This window comes from Elgaria multicarinata, chromosome 1, assembly GCF_023053635.1.
Source record: "Elgaria multicarinata webbii isolate HBS135686 ecotype San Diego chromosome 1, rElgMul1.1.pri, whole genome shotgun sequence".
Classification (NCBI taxonomy): domain Eukaryota; kingdom Metazoa; phylum Chordata; class Lepidosauria; order Squamata; family Anguidae; genus Elgaria; species Elgaria multicarinata.
The window spans coordinates 49828238-49848915 of NC_086171.1; the positions used below are offsets into that span (position 1 = coordinate 49828238).

The 20678-nt window shown below is 40.7% G+C and overlaps 1 protein-coding gene across 3 annotated transcripts in view; it reads right to left on the reverse strand.

Annotated features, from left to right (window-relative positions):
* The window catches only part of ARHGAP21 (Rho GTPase activating protein 21), a 149314-nt gene that overhangs the window by 24565 nt on the left and 104071 nt on the right, over nt 1–20678 (reverse strand). For 2 of the 3 annotated variants that reach the window (XM_063127595.1, XM_063127589.1), the window contains exons 7-8: nt 16891–16920; nt 13524–15477 (exon numbers count right to left, since the gene is read on the reverse strand). In XM_063127595.1, the coding sequence (XP_062983665.1) occupies nt 13524–15477; nt 16891–16920 (1984 nt within the window). The remainder of the gene's footprint in view (nt 1–13523; nt 15478–16890; nt 16921–20678) is intronic. The other variant, XM_063127603.1, reaches the window with a different exon arrangement.

Genomic DNA, 20678 nt, shown 5'->3' on the forward strand with positions numbered 1-20678 from the left:
GTATGATGCACTGGAAAGCTGAGTCATTTTCATAGAATGGAACCCTCAAAAATCTTCCAGTAATAAAGAGGACAAGTTTTGCATATGGTCTCTAGTTTTTAATGGCATAATCTAATTGGATCAGATTAATATTTGCTTGATGTTACTTAGTGCAGTATAATAAGATACTGCTAGTAATCAATTTTGGTTCAGTACTTGAGTGATATTCCAGTGAGCTACATCACACAAGCAGCAAAGGAGTGTCTGCAGGGGTGTCAAAGTTTCTACAACATAAAGGTAAGAACACCACGAACGGACTATATTTATATGAGAGAGTGAGAAAATCTCATGCTGCTATCCTCAGATTTCCATCCATTCATAACTCGGCTTCAGCTCTGCAGTAAGTCAATGGCAGAACACCAAATGCCAAAGTGAACTTTCTGCCAGATATGTGTTTTAGAGTTCAACATTATGGCCAGCATCCAAGGAGCCATGCAATTACTTCCAAACCTCCAAGGGACCTCTCATGAATAGCAGCCTCTCATACCGTAGGACAAACCATTTGTGAAACTCTGAGGCAGACTCTCCAAACCCACCGTTCTTCAGATAGGCTGGATTACAACTCCCACCATCCTCATCTAGCATGAGCAATGGGCATGTTGCCTGGGCATAATGGAGTTGCAGCCAACACATGTGAAGGGTGTCAGGGTAGGGAAGACAATATGGGCAGCGGATTGTGCTGTTCAAAAAACAAACAAACAAAAAAACATCATTCTGGGCTATAATCTTTTGTATACTTGGACCAGTCTTCCTGGGCATCATTGTTACAATTCTAGATTGCTTACAAACAGCAATCAGAGACAGCATGAGAAATGGCCCTAAAACACTTCTTCTGAGCTGCAGCCCCGTATGCACTTTGATGCAAATAGGAAGCTTAAATGAATGAAGGATGTTTCATTCCTTTCAAGACTGAGTTCACACGATACTCAGGAGTGGTTAATAAGCCATGGTGGCTAGTTAACCACCCATGCATGTTCCAGTCACATGCCACACAGTTGACCTAATTACCCTTGCCAGACGCAGCTTGTTGTTATGTCGGAACCCAGTGAGGTTGCGTGGCTAGGTGGTTAACAAACGAACTAGCAGCCGTAGAACAGGCCATGGGTTCTAGGTGGTTGGTTAACCATGCCAGCCAGCCAGCCACCCTTGCTGGGTTTGGACATCACAACAAGCCACGCCTGGCGAGGGTGATTAGATGCATGGGGGTAGTTAACAAGCCACTGTGGCTTATTAATGTGTCGTGTGAACCGGGAGGTGGAGTGTGGGAGAGAATGGGAGCTCCAAATCCTATCCCAAGGACCTCCATTAAGCAGCTCATCAGTTAATTGAGCATTTAATTCCACCACTGATATTCTGAGCGGCCTCAACCAAGTAACTCTCCTACTTTTGCCAAACTTCAACAGATTGTGCAAATAATAATCTGACTCAATAGGACACCACAGATTGCTGTGATGTTCACAAAAGAGGGAGAGAATCGGAGTGTGTAAGGAAAGGGGGGAGGGAGACACATATGAGCCTAAGGCATGTTGCAGAACCTAAAAACCATGATTTGGAGGATCTTCTGAACCCTGATTTATAACCACCTTAAAATTAAGTACACTTTTTAAAACTAGGCTACACTTATTAGTCATTTTTAGACTTAAAAAGTGGGGGAAAGCCTATAAAACTTCTCTGGTCACCTGTTGGAGATTCTCACTCTTCAGAGGCAACGATTTATTTTCAACTTGATTTTTTATAACAACACAGGACTGATCTTGGCAGTTCAAAGTGTTTAAGCATTATATGGAGTGTCAAATGGTAATATGCAAAATGGCAAAAGAATTTTAAAAGCTTTCAACGTAAGAGACAAGATATCTCAGGGCACACTAAGAACAACTGCTAACCTACAGCTCATTCAGGAGGAAAATAAAACCAAACATCTTTCTACTATATAGTACTATATATATATATAGTACTTTATACTATATATATAGGAAGAGGAGTTACTAGTTAATCCATACATTGCAGGCCAAGCCTATATATATTTACGTGGAACTAAGTTCCACTGAGTTCAATGAGAGTTACTCTGCAGTAGAAGTGCCTAGAATTGCAACCTTTTATTCATTATTAAAATTAAACATTACAGAATTGTGAATGTGATTCATGGGAACTAGTTTACACTCAAACTAAATTTTAAAAATTAATTTGGTTATAGAACAATTATTTTTTTTAAAAAAAAGAGAAGCTAGAAGCATCCTATTACATTGATAATGTTTCCCTTTGCCATTTATCTCACTTTCTTAAGACATTTGGTATTGAATATATTGCTGTAAAGTTATTTCTCATTATGAAATCTGTCTTGAACACAAATATTACAGAAACTTCTTCTAACAGAGGCTTTCAATTGTTGTGTCATAATTTTCTTTCATTCATTCATTTATTTTAACAACAATTTTTACTCTTCTTGAAAAGTAAAGCTGGAAGCAAAATCTTTATCACAAGCCTTTGGGTTGGAAACAGGTTTCGGCTTGAATCCCGTGTGCTCCCTCCAAAGGGTGTGTGTGTGCACGGTGCCCTACAGAGGGAGGAGAGGATGGAGAAGTCTGCTTGCGCAATAATAGTAGTAGTAGTAGTAGTAGTAGTAATAATAATAATAATAATAATAATAATAATAATAATAATAATAAATTTATTTATTTCTTACCCACCTCTCCCTCTGGACTGAGGTGGGGAACAACATTAAATACAATATAATACAATACAATATAACAGAGTTTTGTGTTTACGCCTTAGTCATGCTTATGATAGACGGCCTGAAATCAATGGGACATGTCAGTCAAAACTAAATCCCACTGGTATTCTAAAAGCATGACTATGTCTGGGTCTAACCCATTAATATTCATTTACAATACTTGCAGTGTGTAATGCTTTTTTACGCAGCTGGGGAGTCTAAAAATGGTAGGCAAACTACAATTGATTCAACTACTATTTATATCATACAAAAGCGGGGTGAAGAAAGAGAAGAATCTTGGGCTCAAGCCAATTCCATTAAAAATCAGCATTCTGGCAAGAGCTTGAGTGCAAAGTAGATTTTTGTCATTTCCTTATCAGGATAACCACGCCTTTGAGTCATGAAAGAGTTAAACAGGGTAACTTTCCCAAGCTCACCTACTGAATAAGAATTTGAACCTGAATATCTCTCATCTACAGCCGATATTACATCATGTTTATGCGCAAAGATTCATGTCTGTGAAACTGACTAATTATTTATATCTCCGCTAGTCCTCCACAGTGTCAAGACATAAAGCACCCATTCCCATAAAAAGAACTGACAAAAGGGGGGGGGAAAGATTCAATGAATATGCATGACATTTAATCAAACTCATTTTCTGACCTATAGCTATCACTATCAGTTTCAGTCTCTGCTTCAATGGCAGTGCCCCCTAGAGGCAGAAAAGCATATTGCTCTTGCATTTGAGAGTTGTAGTCTCAATTTGCAACCTAGGACTTGCTTGTCCTCACTGCACAGAAATTGTAATAATCTAATACTATACATAGTTTTTAGAAATCATTTGGAGAAGTAAATATCTGAACAGCTTGTCTTAAACATTTTATTCATCATGCTAAAATAAAACATCCCATAATCCATTTTTTCTTCATTTTTTCCCAAAAAAAATTTTGGGGGGACGACGACGACAAAAAAGGCTTTGGAAAACCCTGGGAAAAAACGTTTTTTCCCCTGAATTTTTCCAGTTTTTTTCTGGGCCTTCACATCTCTACTTCAGATATGCTAAAACTGAAAATGAATATTGCAAAATTATTCTGATAAAGCTGTAATGGCAAGCTGGAACAAAACACAAGGAATCTGCATGCCTTAGATTTCACACTGCACACATATCTATTGTTTTCAATGTTTCTAAACAAACTGGCAGTAAGGATTAGAAGGGACAAGTACTATAAAATAAAACTGAATACTGAAACTGTTTAAACTAAAGCAGCATGTTGGAAAGGGCCAGTGCCTGTTGGTTCTTTCCATTACACACCTTCAAAGTAGTATGAAAAAAATAAAAATAGAATTTGATTTTTACAAAGCATTTGAAGTTTGGTCTACTGATTTAGACCCAGGGCCCACATGGTTCAGCTCCCATTTTCAAGAGTGGCTAACCAGATACCTCCAGGAAGTCTACAAACAGGACACAAGCGTACTAGCCCTCCTTATTTTTATGTCACTAGAAGCAGGCGTTTTATTTATAAAGTACTGCTTAACCACAGTGGTTAAGCCAGAAAGCCGGGCTGTGTTCAGAAGACACCTTAAACCACAGCTTTAATCATGGAGAATAAAGCAAAAAGCCTTATTCACCGTGGTTAAGCTGTGGTTTAACATGTCTGCTGAACACAGCCTGGCTTCCTGGCTTAACCACCATGGTTAAAGCCGTGGTTTAAGGTGTCTTCTGAATGGGCCCTATATCTACACAGAGTCAATGCCCCCCTGCACCCCAACTCCCACCCTCGAACTTCAGTTAAACTCAGCGGCAGCAGGAAGACACCATTGTCCAGTTTGTACATCATGCTAAACCAGGAACCTGATCAAGCCCTTTCTCCTCTCCTGTGGCCATGAGGGAGAGATTGGAAGCAATTGCTTCCTGTTTTAAACTAACCACCATTTGTTACAATGTCTGAACTGTGTGACACTGCAGTTAAACTATGGTTTATTGAAACAAGCCAGATCGAACAGTAGTTTCTGGTTTTGGTTTCCTCCAATAAATGATGTCTGAGCCCTAAGCAGGCTCATTCTCATAATTTTAAACTATGATTTAGTGTTACATTGAAACAAGGCCATTATGCTGTAACTGTCATCCTTTACAATAATTAATGAAGTGAGTTTACTCTTAGAAGGGGATCTGATGGAAGACTTTCTGCCTTTTAAATGAAGTACAATCCACAGCTCTTCTGACTCAAGGATGTTAATTCTGGCACATTAGCTAGGCTCAAATGAATGGCTTTACTGCAGCCTCGGCAATTACAGATGAAGGATGTATTCTGATGCAACATCTGGTGCTCATACAATGGTTCAGTAGGGATGTTAATGGGCAAGTTGCAAACCACAGTTTAGGAAGCAACAGGATCACATGCATTCTCCTCCATGTGAACTCCTCCCTCAACCTCAATGGTTTGGTGCTACATCAGTATCACTGCAAATGAGACTAAATCTAAACAGAAAACCCTTGTAGTGTGATCTGTAAAGTTAACAAGGGCAATCTTGGTTTACTTAATATGTTTGCACAAGTGTCGGCACAATGCTAAACCATTAGCTGAAGCCTACACCGCCATTATTTTTAAAGGTTATCTGATGGGGAACTAAAGATTTAAGAGATGATGGTGTCAATATGTCAGGTGCAACATTCTGAAACATGGTGCAAAAATTATATTTAAAAAAGTTATTCCAGCTCATGAACTACATCAGGTGAACTTGTTTCGTAATACAAGCTTCATTATAAAAGAATAATGATTTCATATTAAATGTCAGTAAGCTGCTGAATTTAACACTTCCTATAATTATTACAGATATTTGTGAAAACAGTTTACCAAAACACACACACTCTTGACTGCTACAGAGCAGACAGCTAATAGCCTTGATGGCAATCTTACAACGACTGATAGTTGAATCTATCTTCATTGCAATTTTAGTAGTGCAACAGAAATTTAGAAAACATCTTCTATGTATATATTGTAAGATGGAAATGAAGAGCAATGAAGGGCTTTCTCCGCTGTGGTACCCCGGTTGTGGAATGAGCTCCCCAGAGAGGTCCGCCTGGCGCCTACATTGTACTCCTTTCATCGCCAGCGGAAGACCTTTTTATTCATTCAGTATTTTAACACTTAATTTTAACTTAAATTTAAATTATACTGTTTTAACTCTGTATTTTAACCTTATATCAATTTTGCTGCGTGGTTTTATCCTGGTTGTGCTTTTTCTACTGTATTTTGTATTTGTGTTTTTAACCTGTTGGTTGTTTTATGATGGTTTTAATTTTTGTGAACCGCCCAGAGAGCTTTGGCTATTGGGCGGTATAAAAATGTAATATATAAATAAATAAAGAGCTTCTGCTGAGGAAAAAAAATCAGCCACATTTGTGGATATGTTTCACACTAATCTATTTTTCCATCTGTTGTACTCAGCTTTTCAGGATCTGTGCAGAGTTTGAGCTAGCTGTTGCTACACATTTTGTTTGCTTCTTGTAGAACATGTACTAGATAAGGAAAGTACCAAATTGGATGGCCACCAGAATATAATGGCTAAGAAAACCAATATCATTAGGCTAACGAAGTCAACATTCAGAAAACCATATACTGGCTTTATACTAAACCAAGTTATGATAATCCAAACAGAGCCATTGTTGTTATGTTATAGGTATATCATCACTGGAAAAAGTGTACTTTTAGATACCTTCTTTTGTGAAAACAAGAGTGCTGATTGGCTTACCACTGAGTTTTGGTGACTGGCATTACAGTCATATCCATTTAGTTCATGAATGGGAAGATTTGTTCATGAATGGGAAGATTTGTTCCTAACTAACTGTGGTTACAGTTGTACATTCATGATTTTTCTACTGGTGCTTTTAATGTACATTATATTCTGGTGAGTCATCTAATACAGAACACATATATCTTCTTTTTTTTTTGGCTTTCTTTCTTTTTTAGTAGTTTCAGGGGCAGCAACAAATTTTTTAGTTTGGTCTTTCAAACCTCTCAGCAAATGGGATCTCTTGACTGAAAATCAAAACTTTAGTCTATAGTTCTGAGATAAAATAAGATGCTCTCTATATGCATTTCCTTGTTGCATGCAAATCTCTCTCTGCAATCTTCAAGTTCACGCAGGCACTTCTGCTGAAGTCAAAACTCTAATCCTGTGTAAACATACATCTGAATATGACTTCTATGTAGAAATGCTGCCAGTAAGCACTATTTCCCCCCTCTGGATCCCAGCCCCTAATATAAAAATTAAATCAAATGCCATAATAGGTCTAGTCGCGTTACCTAGTGCTACAAAGGAACCATAGATTCATGTACATCACTTTAGAGAGAAATGGATTGTGTTAGGATCCATAGGAACTACTTCTCCCACAGATCCTTGCGCCTGGGATGCTCTGAGGGTCTAATGGAATGCCTACAGCCAGCAGGTACATTTTAGGGAAAGGGCAGGGAGTTGTTCCGCAGCAAACGATGGATGGCACTGGCCCAGTTCATTATGAGCCAGGCCCAAACTCCAAAAATGTTTCACCTCATAATAGGATTGAGTTGTTTCATCACTAATTGGAAATGAGAAAGTTTCACACTCATATTATGGGCAGTATCCAACAAGGATACAACCACTAAATTATGTTGCACTGATATAAACTACCTCTAGCACAGTGCCAAGAGCATTAGCTGGCATGCAGAGTGCTAGCTAATGTTCTTGGCATTGTGCTAGAGACAGGCCCAAACTACAGCAAGCAGGATATTGCACTATGAAAGTGATATGAAAGCAGTATATAATAGGCAGGAGCCACAGTACTGCTTTATAGCGGTATTGAAGTGCACTGACAACTGTTGGGGCCCATTGACACATACCATATACCGCTTTCATAGTGCAATATCCTGCTTGTTGTGGCTCCTGCCTTTTGTATACCGCTTTCATAGTGCTATATCCTGCTTGTTGTGGCTCCTGCCTTTTGTATACCGCTTTCATAGTGCAATATCCTGCTTGGTATAGATTAGGCCAGTGTTTGAGCTAGCACACTGTAATTTACATTAATGATTGTGCACCATTGGATACTACCATATGAGATCACAATGTTGAGTCACTACTACCTTTCCAAACAGGAACACAGACAGACAGACATGATGAAGATAATGTCAGCTCTTGCAGTCCTTATTTTCTTTTACTTCTTGACTCCTGAGATGCATTTTCCCTTTAGAGGTAACGGTGTCTACAACCTTATAGCAAAACTATTTTTAGTTTGCTTTGACTTGTTAGCTGTTTAAATAGAATATTTTGTTTGAAATCTTTCAAAAATCTCTTCTAATATACACAAACTAACTACAACACAGAGGCTAAAGTCTTTTCTACACCTAACGGTGTAGAGGGACGCAGGGGAGACAATCCCAGAATTTCTGGCTTCCAGGATTGCCGCCCTGCATCCAGACAGCCATATGACGTCCCAGGAGTGAAGAGGGACGTCGTACTCACCTTTTTTTTTTTAAGTAACAGGAGCCGGAGCGCACTTGCGCTCCAGTGGAATGTAAGTTTAAAAAGAAAAGAAAAAAGCCCCGACCCTGCTCCCCACCACACTCCCGATGTCTCTGGACTGCCCTCAGGACAGCTCCTTCCCTCTGCTGACCCCTGCTACTCGCAGGGAGGAGGGAAGAAGCCAGGACGGGCACCCACACCACCTGCGGTCCTCGGGATTGTCCCAGGACTGCTGGAAGAATCAGGTTTTCCTAAGGTTTCTTTATCCTTGGGAAAACCCGTGCCTGTCCACCCCTGCCCCCGGGAGTTCCTCTGCGTCGTTTGGATGCACAGGGAGCACCCAGGGACAACCCTGGGGGGAAAGGCCAGTGTAGAAACAGCCTAAGAGGCTGAGTGAGCTGTGAATGAGGGAGTGATACCTCACCTCTGCAGTCAGTTTAAGCAAGTCACTTTCTCCCAACCTAAATCCTCTGTCTGCAATATTGGAAGAATTTTGATTTAAAATTAAAGCTACTGACTATTTAATCAAGAGAACCTTTATAGTCAAATCAAAATGTTTATTGTACTGCTGAGGTCATGTTTGTGAATCGCTTTCTACAAGCAGAAATGGCTATATATGTTCTGATGATGATGAATGCAACATTTAATCAATTAATTTGTTGGATAAATTAATTAAAACTGATTGACTAAAAAAGATATTCCTGACATCAGCAGGGGGAAAATTAATACACTTCTCAAAAACCTGCAAATGGCAAGCATCATCTTACATTGCAGATGGTAAGCTCACCTTCCCCACTGTTTGACAGAGAAAAGGGAATATCTATTTATAGTGCCTGCTGCAAGATATGTGTACCAAGATATGTGTATCTAAAAACACAGGGAAGATGCCTTTTCTTTAAAACAATTTTTCCTTCTATACAGATTTATGTAGCTGTAAACAATTAAATTATTAATTAAATTCACTAAAACCTGTATGATTACTCAGGGTACAATCTCATGCATGTTTAGACAGAAAAAAAGTCATATAACTCCCAGTATTCCTAGAATGCTGGGAGTTGTAGGGCTTTTTTTCCTATTTAAACGTGCATTTAGAGCACAATCTTATGCAATATTTCTTTAAATCAGATGATACTCCTAATTAATATTATACTTAATGACTAGGATTTGGAGAACAATGTCGTTCATTCTGTGAGTGAAAGGAGTTTTGGGGCTTCTCTTTTTCAAAGATCTGTTTTCAACCCCAACCCAATGCCACAAGTCAAACCACAACTGAAACTTATGGAACTATCAAAAGCAGATTATGATACTGGACCTGCTTTTCAAAAGAAAACAGTAAAAAAAGAAAAGAAAAGAAGCCCTGTTGGGCATGTCCAAGATGCTGGGTGCACCTAAAGCAGCTCCACAGATCCAAACCCAAATAAATAGGCCAGGTCAAACTGGGACACTGGGCAATTTTTTAAAAAAAATCCTTAGTTTTTTTTTTAAAAAAGCAAGCTATTAGGACTTCCTTGAAATAAAACCAGTTAGGAATGGAGGACCTTTTACCACGCAATGGAGGAGTGAAGATCTCGCGTTGTGATTAATGCGAGATCCCTCCTACATTTACACGTAAGGCGCGATGACCTCAGGACTGGTAGCAGCTCTCCAGAGCTTCATGGAGGATTGTTTCTGGATTATACCTGAAGATGCCGGGATGTTCAGTTTCAGTCAATGCCACAGATGGCCTAAAAGGGTTTGTGATTATAGTACCAATCAGACCAACAATGATCAGTGGTGGTATCTTTCTTAACTATTTACATTCAGCACAGATTTAAGATTTAATGCTGACATACAGTGTAACTGGGGAGATGGGATGGAGTGTAGTAAGAATAGGCATTCCCTGGAGAGAGCTGGCCATTTAGCAGCTGCATGCATACGCCTGTTCTAGCCGCCCACAGCTGCCACACAATGTCCACTGTTAAAGGTATGGCACCTCCATCTTCTTCAGTTGTGACTCACTAGTATTGCTCTGCCTCCTATCCTCCACTTCACCATTTGTGAGTGGTGGCATACCAGTACATCTGGCAACTGAAAAAGCTGATGATTACAAGAGAAGTTGTTCTTAAGATTTTTGTTTACTCTCCTATTGTCGTGATTCCAAGTCCTCCTGCCAAGATGTGAGGCAATAAAGAGGTCCCCTGTGTAATCCACAAAGCTTTGTTCAATACATAAACATATCTTCACACCTGATGGGAGTGTGAATGCTAGGAGCTATGCTAATAAAGCTAGGCAGTTGCCTTTCAACTAAAATGGAGACTTTCCCTGCAGTCTACCCAGAGGGAGGGTCTTTTTGGAGGAGCTTCTGGCAAGTGGCTACAGTAAGCGACTGATTCTCACTTCTTTTCAACTCAGCCTGATTGAGCCTGTGGTGGACTCTGGGATCCGTCAGCTCTGAAGTCCTCTCCCCCTCCGACAGAGGCTGAGTGCCCAGGGGAAGGAGGAGGGTGGTCTCTGAGCCTTTGGTATCCTGATCGATAAGCTCCTGGGAAGATTCATCCTTGACTCCTGAAGAGTCTTCAAGAATCTCCTCCTCTGCTTCCTGTTTGGCTGGTATACTTCTGGTCCTGGTCCTCCTCCTCCTCCTCCTCCTCCTCCTTCCTCTTCAGATTCTGAGTCTGATCCAGGCCCCCAAATCCCTTCCCCCATACTAGGGAGAACAGGCCTGATTCTGGCTCCTATTCACCGTGGTGAATAAGAATGGCCCCAGGAAACCTTTGCATGTATGCATTTTGTAATTTTAAAGAGTTTGCAATTTTAAGGTGTTCCCCCCACCCACCCCTTCAGATCATTATTACCCCACAAATAGGTCTGTGCATGGAATCAAGCTCCTAGAACATATTGCAAGCTAGTAACTGTTCGGGACCTATTTGGAAGGTTGTGTTATTCCTGCTGTTGTTTGCTGGGCATGGCCGCAGAGCAGTGACTGAAACCAGATACTGAAACATTCATATTTTCAACAAAATTGTTCCCGTGAATTAATAGAAAAACAGTATTTGAATTAGGGCAGTCAATTCAATTAAGATTTTTACTTGATTAATTAAATGTGCATAAATGGACATAGTTCTCAAGCCACAGGCATACCTAACTTGTTTTTCAACAATGCACACATGTGGCATGCAGGCATCATCTTAGAAATGACATATCCTCCTGTGTGGGTGAGGAGGAGGAATGTCTTTTTTTAAAAAAAGACTGTGGTTATCTGCCATTTTGTAAGTACTTCCATTAAAAAGAACGTTTTTTTTAACCTGCTCTACTTTCAATTGGGGCACCTTTTTCATCAACCAAAATATTTTAACTGATTATTGATCTAACTGACCAATCAATTAAACAATGCAACCCTAATAGCAATGCATCCAATTCCTGTTATTCTGCCTCTTCTTAATCTAACAAAGTCATGATTTAACTGACCTTCAGCAGCTACTGCCAACTGCCTCTGCAACTATGCTGCACCACACCTGTGCAAGGGGGAGATATTCTTAGGAGACCAAATTACAACTTGAGTTAAAGAGTAACTGTCACAGCCACAGAGTTAGAGAGCACACGTTAAGTATGTCAGTACCTGAATAAAATTAATATTGCATCAAGAGCATAATGGGGGTGGGGGGGGGGTGGAAACCCACTAGGTCTTTAGTTTAAATGCATTTCCCATTTCTCCCTCCCCCACTCCCACTTTCTAATTTATTCAGCGTATTGTTATGACCTTCATTTGCCAGTTTCTCCATAGGGCCCTCTTTTCTTACATAACAAGCACAATCTCCTTTTCCTTACTTCCCAAGCTGAAAACTGACAAGCACTTTACAAACAGACCACAAAGCTTTAAGATCTTCCTGATCCCTATGTTCTTCATATCCTGCCAGATTTTTTTCCATTTCTCCTTTTGCTTCTTACACATTATCTTTCATTATTTACTCTAGACTTTAAAGATGTGTCTGCATATACAAATTCAATTCTATTTTTTAAAAACTTTGCAAAAAAGGACAACACCCTGGAAACAACGAATGAGCTGAATTAATAAAAGCCATAAATGACAATATGCATATTACTTCATTAAACTTAAGGTCATTTTTCATTGTAGAATAACACTTTTAATTGCACAGTCCTATGCATGTCTACTCAGAAATAAGCTCCAATGACATCAATGGGACTTACTCCCTGGTAAGTGTGCTCAGGATTGTTGCCAAAATCACTTATGGATACCTTGAGGATGTTAGCGAAACAGTTTGAAATAAAATAAAATTTCTTAAGATTTATCATGCCACCAACAAATGCCTACTACTGTCTTTTTAGAAAAATACACACTGGGTGATATACACAGAAAATTAAGCAGGCTTAAGTTCTGCTACAACCAATGGGAATTAGGCTCCCTTATACATTCACTCAGCTTTATGTAAACGGCTTCCCCATGACACTTTCTCACACAGCTATAAGTATGTGAATACCACAACCATAGCTCAGTCGCAGAGCACATGCTTTGCATGCCAAAGGTCCCAAGTTCAATCCCCAGCATCTCCATATAGGGCTGGAATAACTCCTAAAACCACGGCCAGTCACGGTCAATAAAAGTGAGCTACATGAACCAGGAGTCTGACTGAGTATACATCAGCTTCCTATGTCCTTTTCCACCCATTCAGCACTCCTTAGGTGCAAATCAGGTGGAAAGACATCATTCCCAGTCACGTAGGGCATGTCTACACTAGCCCTATATCCCGGGATCATCCTGGGATCATTCCTGTGCATCCAAATACCACACAGGGGATCCCGGGAGCAGGCAAGGACGATCCCTCCATTTTCCTGGGATAACCCTTAGGTGTAGAAAGGGCCGTAGTCGCACTACACACACAAAATCACCATGGCTGCATGGGAAAATGTTGCAGGGAAACACTTTCCATATAACAGGCTAAGTGTGACAGGGGCCTAGGCAAAGTGGAGCTGAAATGGACCATATTATTTATATTATATTATAATAGATAGATAGATAGATAGATAGATAGATAGATAGATAGATAGATAGAATGTATATATAATTTATTTATTTATTTAAAACATTTGTATCCTGCCCTATATCATGAAGATCTCAGGGCGGCGTATATATATTATACCTTCAGAAATTATGAAACTCATACGCACTAACTAGAAGGAAGCATATTAAATCGAAAGCATAAAATGATAAACAAAGTGGCATATATGAACACATATATCAGATGCAGAGAAATTAAAAACTGATGGTTTCGCTCACCTATGAATGGAATAGATGCCAAGGAATCACCAGGCGGGCTGGAACTAGAAGCTTTCCTTTCTTCTATTCTTTTTATATGGACTTCTCGACGTGCATCATTGGGTAACCAACAAGTAGTCTCCGAGGCGGGCTCTTGATCATTTACAGCTAAGATGTACGACTGATGACGCAAAGGCTGTGGCGTTGGATGACCAGAAGAAGGAGACTTTTCCCGCAGGACAACTGTTTCTATATCCCCGTCTACATCTGTCGGCTGTACGTTGGGCTCTTTTATATCTTCTTTTTCAAAATCTTGAACCTTGGGTCTGGCAGAAACATCTAAATTAACAGAGGTAGTTAAGTGCTCACTCATCTGTGGGACAAATTTGGCAGAAGCTATACAAGAAGTAGGGGAAAGAGTACTCTTGCCTATTTCTCCTTTGTGAACTGATACATTTTCTGCTTGTATCCTTGATTGTTGATTCAACAAACCACTGTGATGCACATGATTTACTTCTCTTTGGTCTTTGGTAATAACACTATCCAGGCTCTGATTAAGGGGAAGTGATGGTTTTGCTGCATAGGATACAGATGACTTCAAAGAGTTGCTTCGTGTGCTTCTAGATGTCAACTGAGATGATCTTTCCTGAAAAATAGATGTAGGCTTTGAAGTTCCACCAGTGGTTGGCAAATCTCTGGTAGGCTGCAGTGTTTTCACATCTGGTGGAAACTTCTGGATCTGGGAGGCAGGTCCCAAGGATCTGCTGCTTATTCGTCTACCATCTGAATTATAAGCACCTGGAGCCACAGAAAAATGTGAACCTCGAAGAGACATGTGAATTGCATGTTGCCGGGGTCTCTCATAAATACCTCGCCGATCATCTTGCTCAGTAAAGCCAGTCCATTTGTAAGTCTTTTTTCTGTCTCTTTTTGAATCTGCATCAAGGTTCTCAGCATGAAAGTTTTCTAATGGTTCACCCTGCTTGCCTAAATAGTCCCAGGACTGTGTCCTGTGATTCCGGGGGCTAATAGATGGTGAAGTTAGAGTATCTTGGGAGGCACTCCTTGGCCACTCTTTCAGCAATATAGGATCCTCAAGTCTTTCCTGGGACACACTCCTTTGCCGGATCTGAATGGACTGTTGGACCCTATCATGAGAGGTGCTTCTGCGTCGTACCTGTGAACCAGCGCGATTTGGTACCACTTGATTATAATCAGTTGTGTTCTGAGATGCCGCTCTTAAACTATCTAACCTTTCCTGTATAGTTCTGCAGCCATACATATGCAAGCGTCTGTTATCAATGTATTCTTTGTAGGTTTTGTAATTTTTCCAGTCTATATGTTGGTGGGCATTTGGAGAAGCGTAGTGATTGGTTGTGATAGGAGAACCGACACTTTGAGGAGGAGATCTAGTACTTGAGATCCCTTCCGGAGATCCTCCATAGGTTCCAGACATGTTAGCTATTTCAGTGGGATCTATTGGCCTTGTAAGCGGCGTCTGAGGAAGTACAATGGCAGTGGACATTGAAGAGGATGGTGTTGCTGTTCGTGCTTTTGTTTTTAGAGTGGTTTGTTCGTTTAAACCATATCTTACTTCCTCTGTCCGACGTGATGGACCAGTATGGTTTGTTCTACAGGACGGGAAGTCTACAGCCTTCTCAGAAGGCACATCAACAGTCCTTACAATATCATTGCAAACACAGACAGCTGTGTTAGATTTTGCAATATCTGTTGGCGATGGAGGCACTTGTATTTCCATTCTGTAGGCCTTTTCTGGTTGTGCTAATGTCCGTACAGGTCTACTAGGTGGCTGCTTTCCCAGTGAAGAGTCAGGAGGTGCTTTCTCAATAGGTTGTGCCATGACAGAAGCTGGACATGTTAACCGAGGATAACATATTGGTGGTGGTTCAGGTATGTTGCGGGCATTACCACTGTAGGCTTCATTGCCTTTCAAGTAGGCATCTTGAGAATACGCCTGTGCACAGAGGATTTAAAAAGAAATTATATCACTAAAAATGTGAATGGGAGCAGGGAGATGAATTCAGTACACAGCTGAATTCCTAAATGAGACGTGTACTATAGATGCTCTTGCTAAGGATTACTGCTCAAATGCCTTCTGTTATTACTCCCCATGTATGGAAATATGCCACGAAAAGTCTCTGCAAAGGATTAAGCATGTTTCGTATTAATCAAATGAACAGCAAATTCTAACAATTGCTGCAGGTGATTAGGAAAAAAACAGAGGGATTTGTGAGTGTAAACCAAAAGGGGATTTCTTTTTGTGTACATCCTCAAACCCAGCCTCAACTATTCCTCTCTTTTGAGCTTTTTTGATGCTGGAAGATAGGATTCTGCAGAAATCGACAGGTTAAATAAGGAAGCCCTAGAAAATCTGAAGTTCTTTGCCACATAGGAAAACATTCAAAACAGATTGCTTTTCTAAAAGGCACAACTGCTACATCTAATGTAAAAAGACAGTGGCAATGTCTTTGTTGCCAGCCAACGCCCACCCTCCTTCCAAATAATCTTGCATGTTACTTATTCCATAAATTCCATACTACAGTAGTGCCATTTTTTTAACCTGAAGATACCACCAACATACATGGTTGGGAAGCTATCTATAAGCACTTCCTTAGAGCAGAATGCAGGCTATCATAAGCCATGAATTCCTTACAAGCTTCATAATTTCCATCCTACCTTGCATTTTAAGAGAGTGACTCCTAAGGAAAACATTTCCTTTAAATTTTGCATGCTTTCATTTGCATCGAGACATGTCTGTAACCATTAACAACTATCAGCCCATTTGCAAGGTCTGCCCAGAACATTACGAACACCATTATTTTATATTTGCCATGACTTCCTTTGGACGCAATATGAAATTAAAAGAGCTCACAGCAGACGGCTTGCCAATGCAGAAATCTTTCCCAGTCATTAAAAAAAACCAGCTTAGGTGTGGTATCGTATTACAGCATTTCCTGCTCAAATCATAACATGCTCCATTCAGACAAATCAACATGCCCTGCTTTAGCATTAGACAGGTTGTAAAAGCCCAAATGCAGCCATAAACATTAGATTGAGAGCAAAGTGCTGAGGATGAGGAGGGCGAGGCGCTTAAAATACACGGCTGCGATAAATATTACTGTGAGCATTAGTTAAGTGCAAACAAAATATTAAAAGCAAAACTGAAAAGAAATAAACCAAGTAACTAACAAAACACAGGCACACATTAAAAAGGTAACAGAATCATTATTACAACTGAGATTCAGCTAACCAGCAGATGTAGCCTGCTTTCAGCAACTTGCAGGCTTTAACAGTCCAGCTCTTTGCAGATCTACCAAGAAACACATGCCTTACAAAATCAGAGAAATGGCTACAGTACATTTCTTACCAGTGCTGTAACATCCTTTGAAAACTGCAGCTGGTAGAAAACAGGAAAACATAGTAAAAGCTGCTTATGGATGTAAAGATAGAATTATGTTGTCATATTGATGCTGGATACATAGCAAGCTAAAAATACATCTACACCGATTTCTCTGGAAGGTACCAAGAGAGGTAAAGGGCAGTGGAGCATAAACAATAACTTCAGCATCCTTGTGAGCATGTCTGTCTCAGGCTTTTACCTGATTCTTTCATTTATTTCCTAGCCTTCCAGAAAAAGAAAATACAGTTGTGCCGTGTTGCTTCAGTGCATCTTTCCTGCTGCAAACGGAGCCCTCTGGTTGTGCTACAAGGCGTCCCTTCTCCTAAAGCCACATAACGGTCTTTCATCTCCCCTGAGCTGCTACCATCCCTGCTTCCAGATGACGAAACAAGGGTTTCATTATGCATTTAAAATCCATGCACCCCTTCCCCACATGCATCTGAACAGAACCACAAGCTGTCAGCTGACTGCAGCTGCTTTCATACTCCGCATCTGACATTAGAAGGATGATTTCAGAATAATCTTCAGAGAAAAACAGCTTCCCCATGTGATCATTTTCATTCTGTGTTTCTTCCCCGTGTCTTCAGTGACAAATCAGGAACAGGCTGTGTGCTTCCATTGCAAGGTGTATCCTAATACAGCTGTCTCATTTTTGCCTGCTCTCTCATGTCAGAAAAATGGGGACACTGTAGCTGTGTACTTTTCACATTAGGAGGAGGAAATGGGGAAGCAGGAACAGTGGAAAAGGCGTATGAGAAAGAAAGCTACAGCATTCTAAGGAAACAACATATTGGCTCACACTCTGGAATATGCCAATACTGCCTCTCTGTTCCATTGTAGGCATATATACTATTCCCCAAACTGCAGGTTTTCAAGATATTAAATAGAAGAAGCTCTGAAGAGATCTGGAGATTATTACAACTATGAGTAATAGCAAATGAACCAGTTATTTATTAACAGTAAGAAAAAATATTAAATATATATCAGAATATGCCATAGTTCATCTGAAGGCAATTTACGGTGTTCATTTTGACTATTATTTTTAAGTACACAAGTGTGACAATTTGACTCCATTGCATTAATATAATAAAGTCTCAATTTACAAATCCGTCTGTTTAGTTATACACGCATACACCCACCCCCACGCGAATTTCACATGGGTTGTGCTTCCATGTACAGGCTACTGTGTACAGGATAAAGCCATTTCACACAGTTTGAGCCATCCAGACTAAGCTAGTTGCACTTTGATCCCATTGAAATCAGTGGGACAACTCAGCCATGATTTACGTTGCACTGATTTCAATAGGGACTAGGTGCAACTATCTCAGTCTCGATCCAAGCCCCTGAGTTTATAAATTAAGGGCATAATCCTGTCCTGCCCACCCCCTGCCAGGCGCAGTGCTCTGCATGCTTTTCTGGCACCATCTGCCTTTCCCTTTCAGCCACTCTTCTGCAAATGGGAGAGCTGCATTCACAGGACAAGGGCGCATGCTAACTGGACTGGGCATATGGTAAAAATAACTTTTAAAACAAGGTAAAGTCCCTTTCAGAAGGCTAACAGTCTACTAAGACACATCACACTTCCTGAGGGAGGGAAGGCAAAGATTACGCAGCATTAAGTAAAATCAGATGCTTCGTAAAACTGGGAAACAGGCATTTCTGGCAAACTGCAATTTCAGTCTTATTACAGTAAATAATTAGCAATCTGGATACCCTTTATGCAGAAACATTTCGGATATCTCTCAATCCATCCCTCACTCCTGCATTATTCTACTGCTGCCTATGGGTTAAGCTGTGAACAATGTTTCCAGGTTGACACATAGAGGAAATGTACCATGCCACATATGTACACTATTGGAGGACATGATCATTAAGAGAACCAACTATATCCTATTTCTGAACCTGACAGTATCTGTGTGTGAACATCTATAATAATAAAGGAGGATGTGTAACTGTCTGTCTGTCTGTCTGTCAGTGCCAAAGCTTCAAAAAGGTGAAACCTGGGAACCAGAAATGTATTTATTTATTTATTAAATTTATATACCGCCCCATAGCCGAAACTCTCTGGGCGGTTTACAAAATGTGGCATGCATACTAAAGGGACTCTAAGGGTGTGTACTGTGGGGTATTTGGTTTTAAAATACATAAATTAATTTGAATTAATTTAAATGGGTCCATGTGTTTGAAGCCTGCAGTGCCATCTTTGGTCACAAGGTGGCAGATTTCGCTAACCAGTGCACAGCTTTGTAGTCAATACAGATTGAAGCCAGGCGGGTTAGTCTGAGGGGCAGGTTATATGGCTGCCCCCTCTCTCCACTGTGGGGCAGTCCCTACCTCAAGGGAAGCGAGTGTGGAGAACCCTCCCTCAGGGGGCTATAGAGGTGCACCATGACAGGGGCCATGTATCAAACTAAGGGCTTCACTGTATCAAACTAAGGGCTATTCCAAACCATACAAAACCTAGGGGTGCCAGCAGGCATGGTTCCACTCAGACAGGGCAGGCACAAAGTATTCAATTGTGACAGTTCCTTGGCTTTGCTTGAAGGCTTTTCTGTATCAAACTAAGGGGTATTCTCAGTGCAACAGGCCAGAGGCAGGCGTGTTGTCCAGAACAGGCACAGGGCAAGTTCCAGAGCAGCAAATGAAGATCAGAATGACCAGAGGTAAGTGTCAGAATTGAAGGCAGTACTTGGAGAAAGGGAGAAGAAGCTTAGGGAATGTTCTCACACCGGAGAGGAGTTGCTTGTACTGAGGAGCAAGCTCTGAGACTAGCACTTTACGGGGATTAGTAACAGGGATTGACACTTGGAGACGATCAAATGAGTGCTCCAGTGAGTTGGTGCCCTTGAATCCTGGAGCTTGGTCTGCCAAGCTTGCACTATAAACAGAGTGCCAGTGATGCAGTAAGAAAGCAGCAGGACCTGACTGCTGGGAGACTCACTTTGAGACACCCATCCCAATGCCTTTCAATTCCCCATTAGTTTCCCTGACCAATACTGGGTAGGGAATTGTCATACCTGATTTTGGACAGAGTTATATGGCTTCACCCACCACTCCTGTCAGGGCAATGGGAATGGGCACAACCCTCTGTCAAGGGGGCTACTGGGACACACTATGGCAGGGACCATTTCTAGTGGTACCAGCAGCCATGCCTTCACTCAGATGGGGCACGCACAACATGTTAAGCCATGGTTAAGTTGCTAACTTTGAGTGTGTTTAAACTGTGGTTATGTAGTCACCATGGTTAGGAATGGTTGCTAAGTCATGCTTCACATGACACACTAAGCTATAATGTTTAGCTCAAAATGCTTAACCACCGTGTCTTAGTGTATCATCTGAACGTCATTGTATCGAACTCTGACAACTGCATAACTTTGCTTGAAGGTGCTGCTGTACTACAGTATGGACTACTCCAACCCATGCAAAGCCAGGTAAGTTTGCTAGTTATGGTAATGTACTTCTGGGGTTATACAGACTTGCTTCAGGATATAAAGGAAACTACACAATGTAGAGGGGTAGTAAATACTGTTCAGTTAGAACTTGTCCCTCACAGTCAAGAAATGGACAAAAGCCTACAACACATACATACCAGCTAACTCTGAACATTTCTAATAGCAGCAAACCTGGAAAACTCCAAGGACAGGGAAAGATATAATCTGAGTTGCAAGTTACTATGTCCCTCACAGTAGGGAACTATCAAAACTAACTTCCAACCAGGCTCCAATGAGAATAAAATACCTGAGTACGGGGCCATC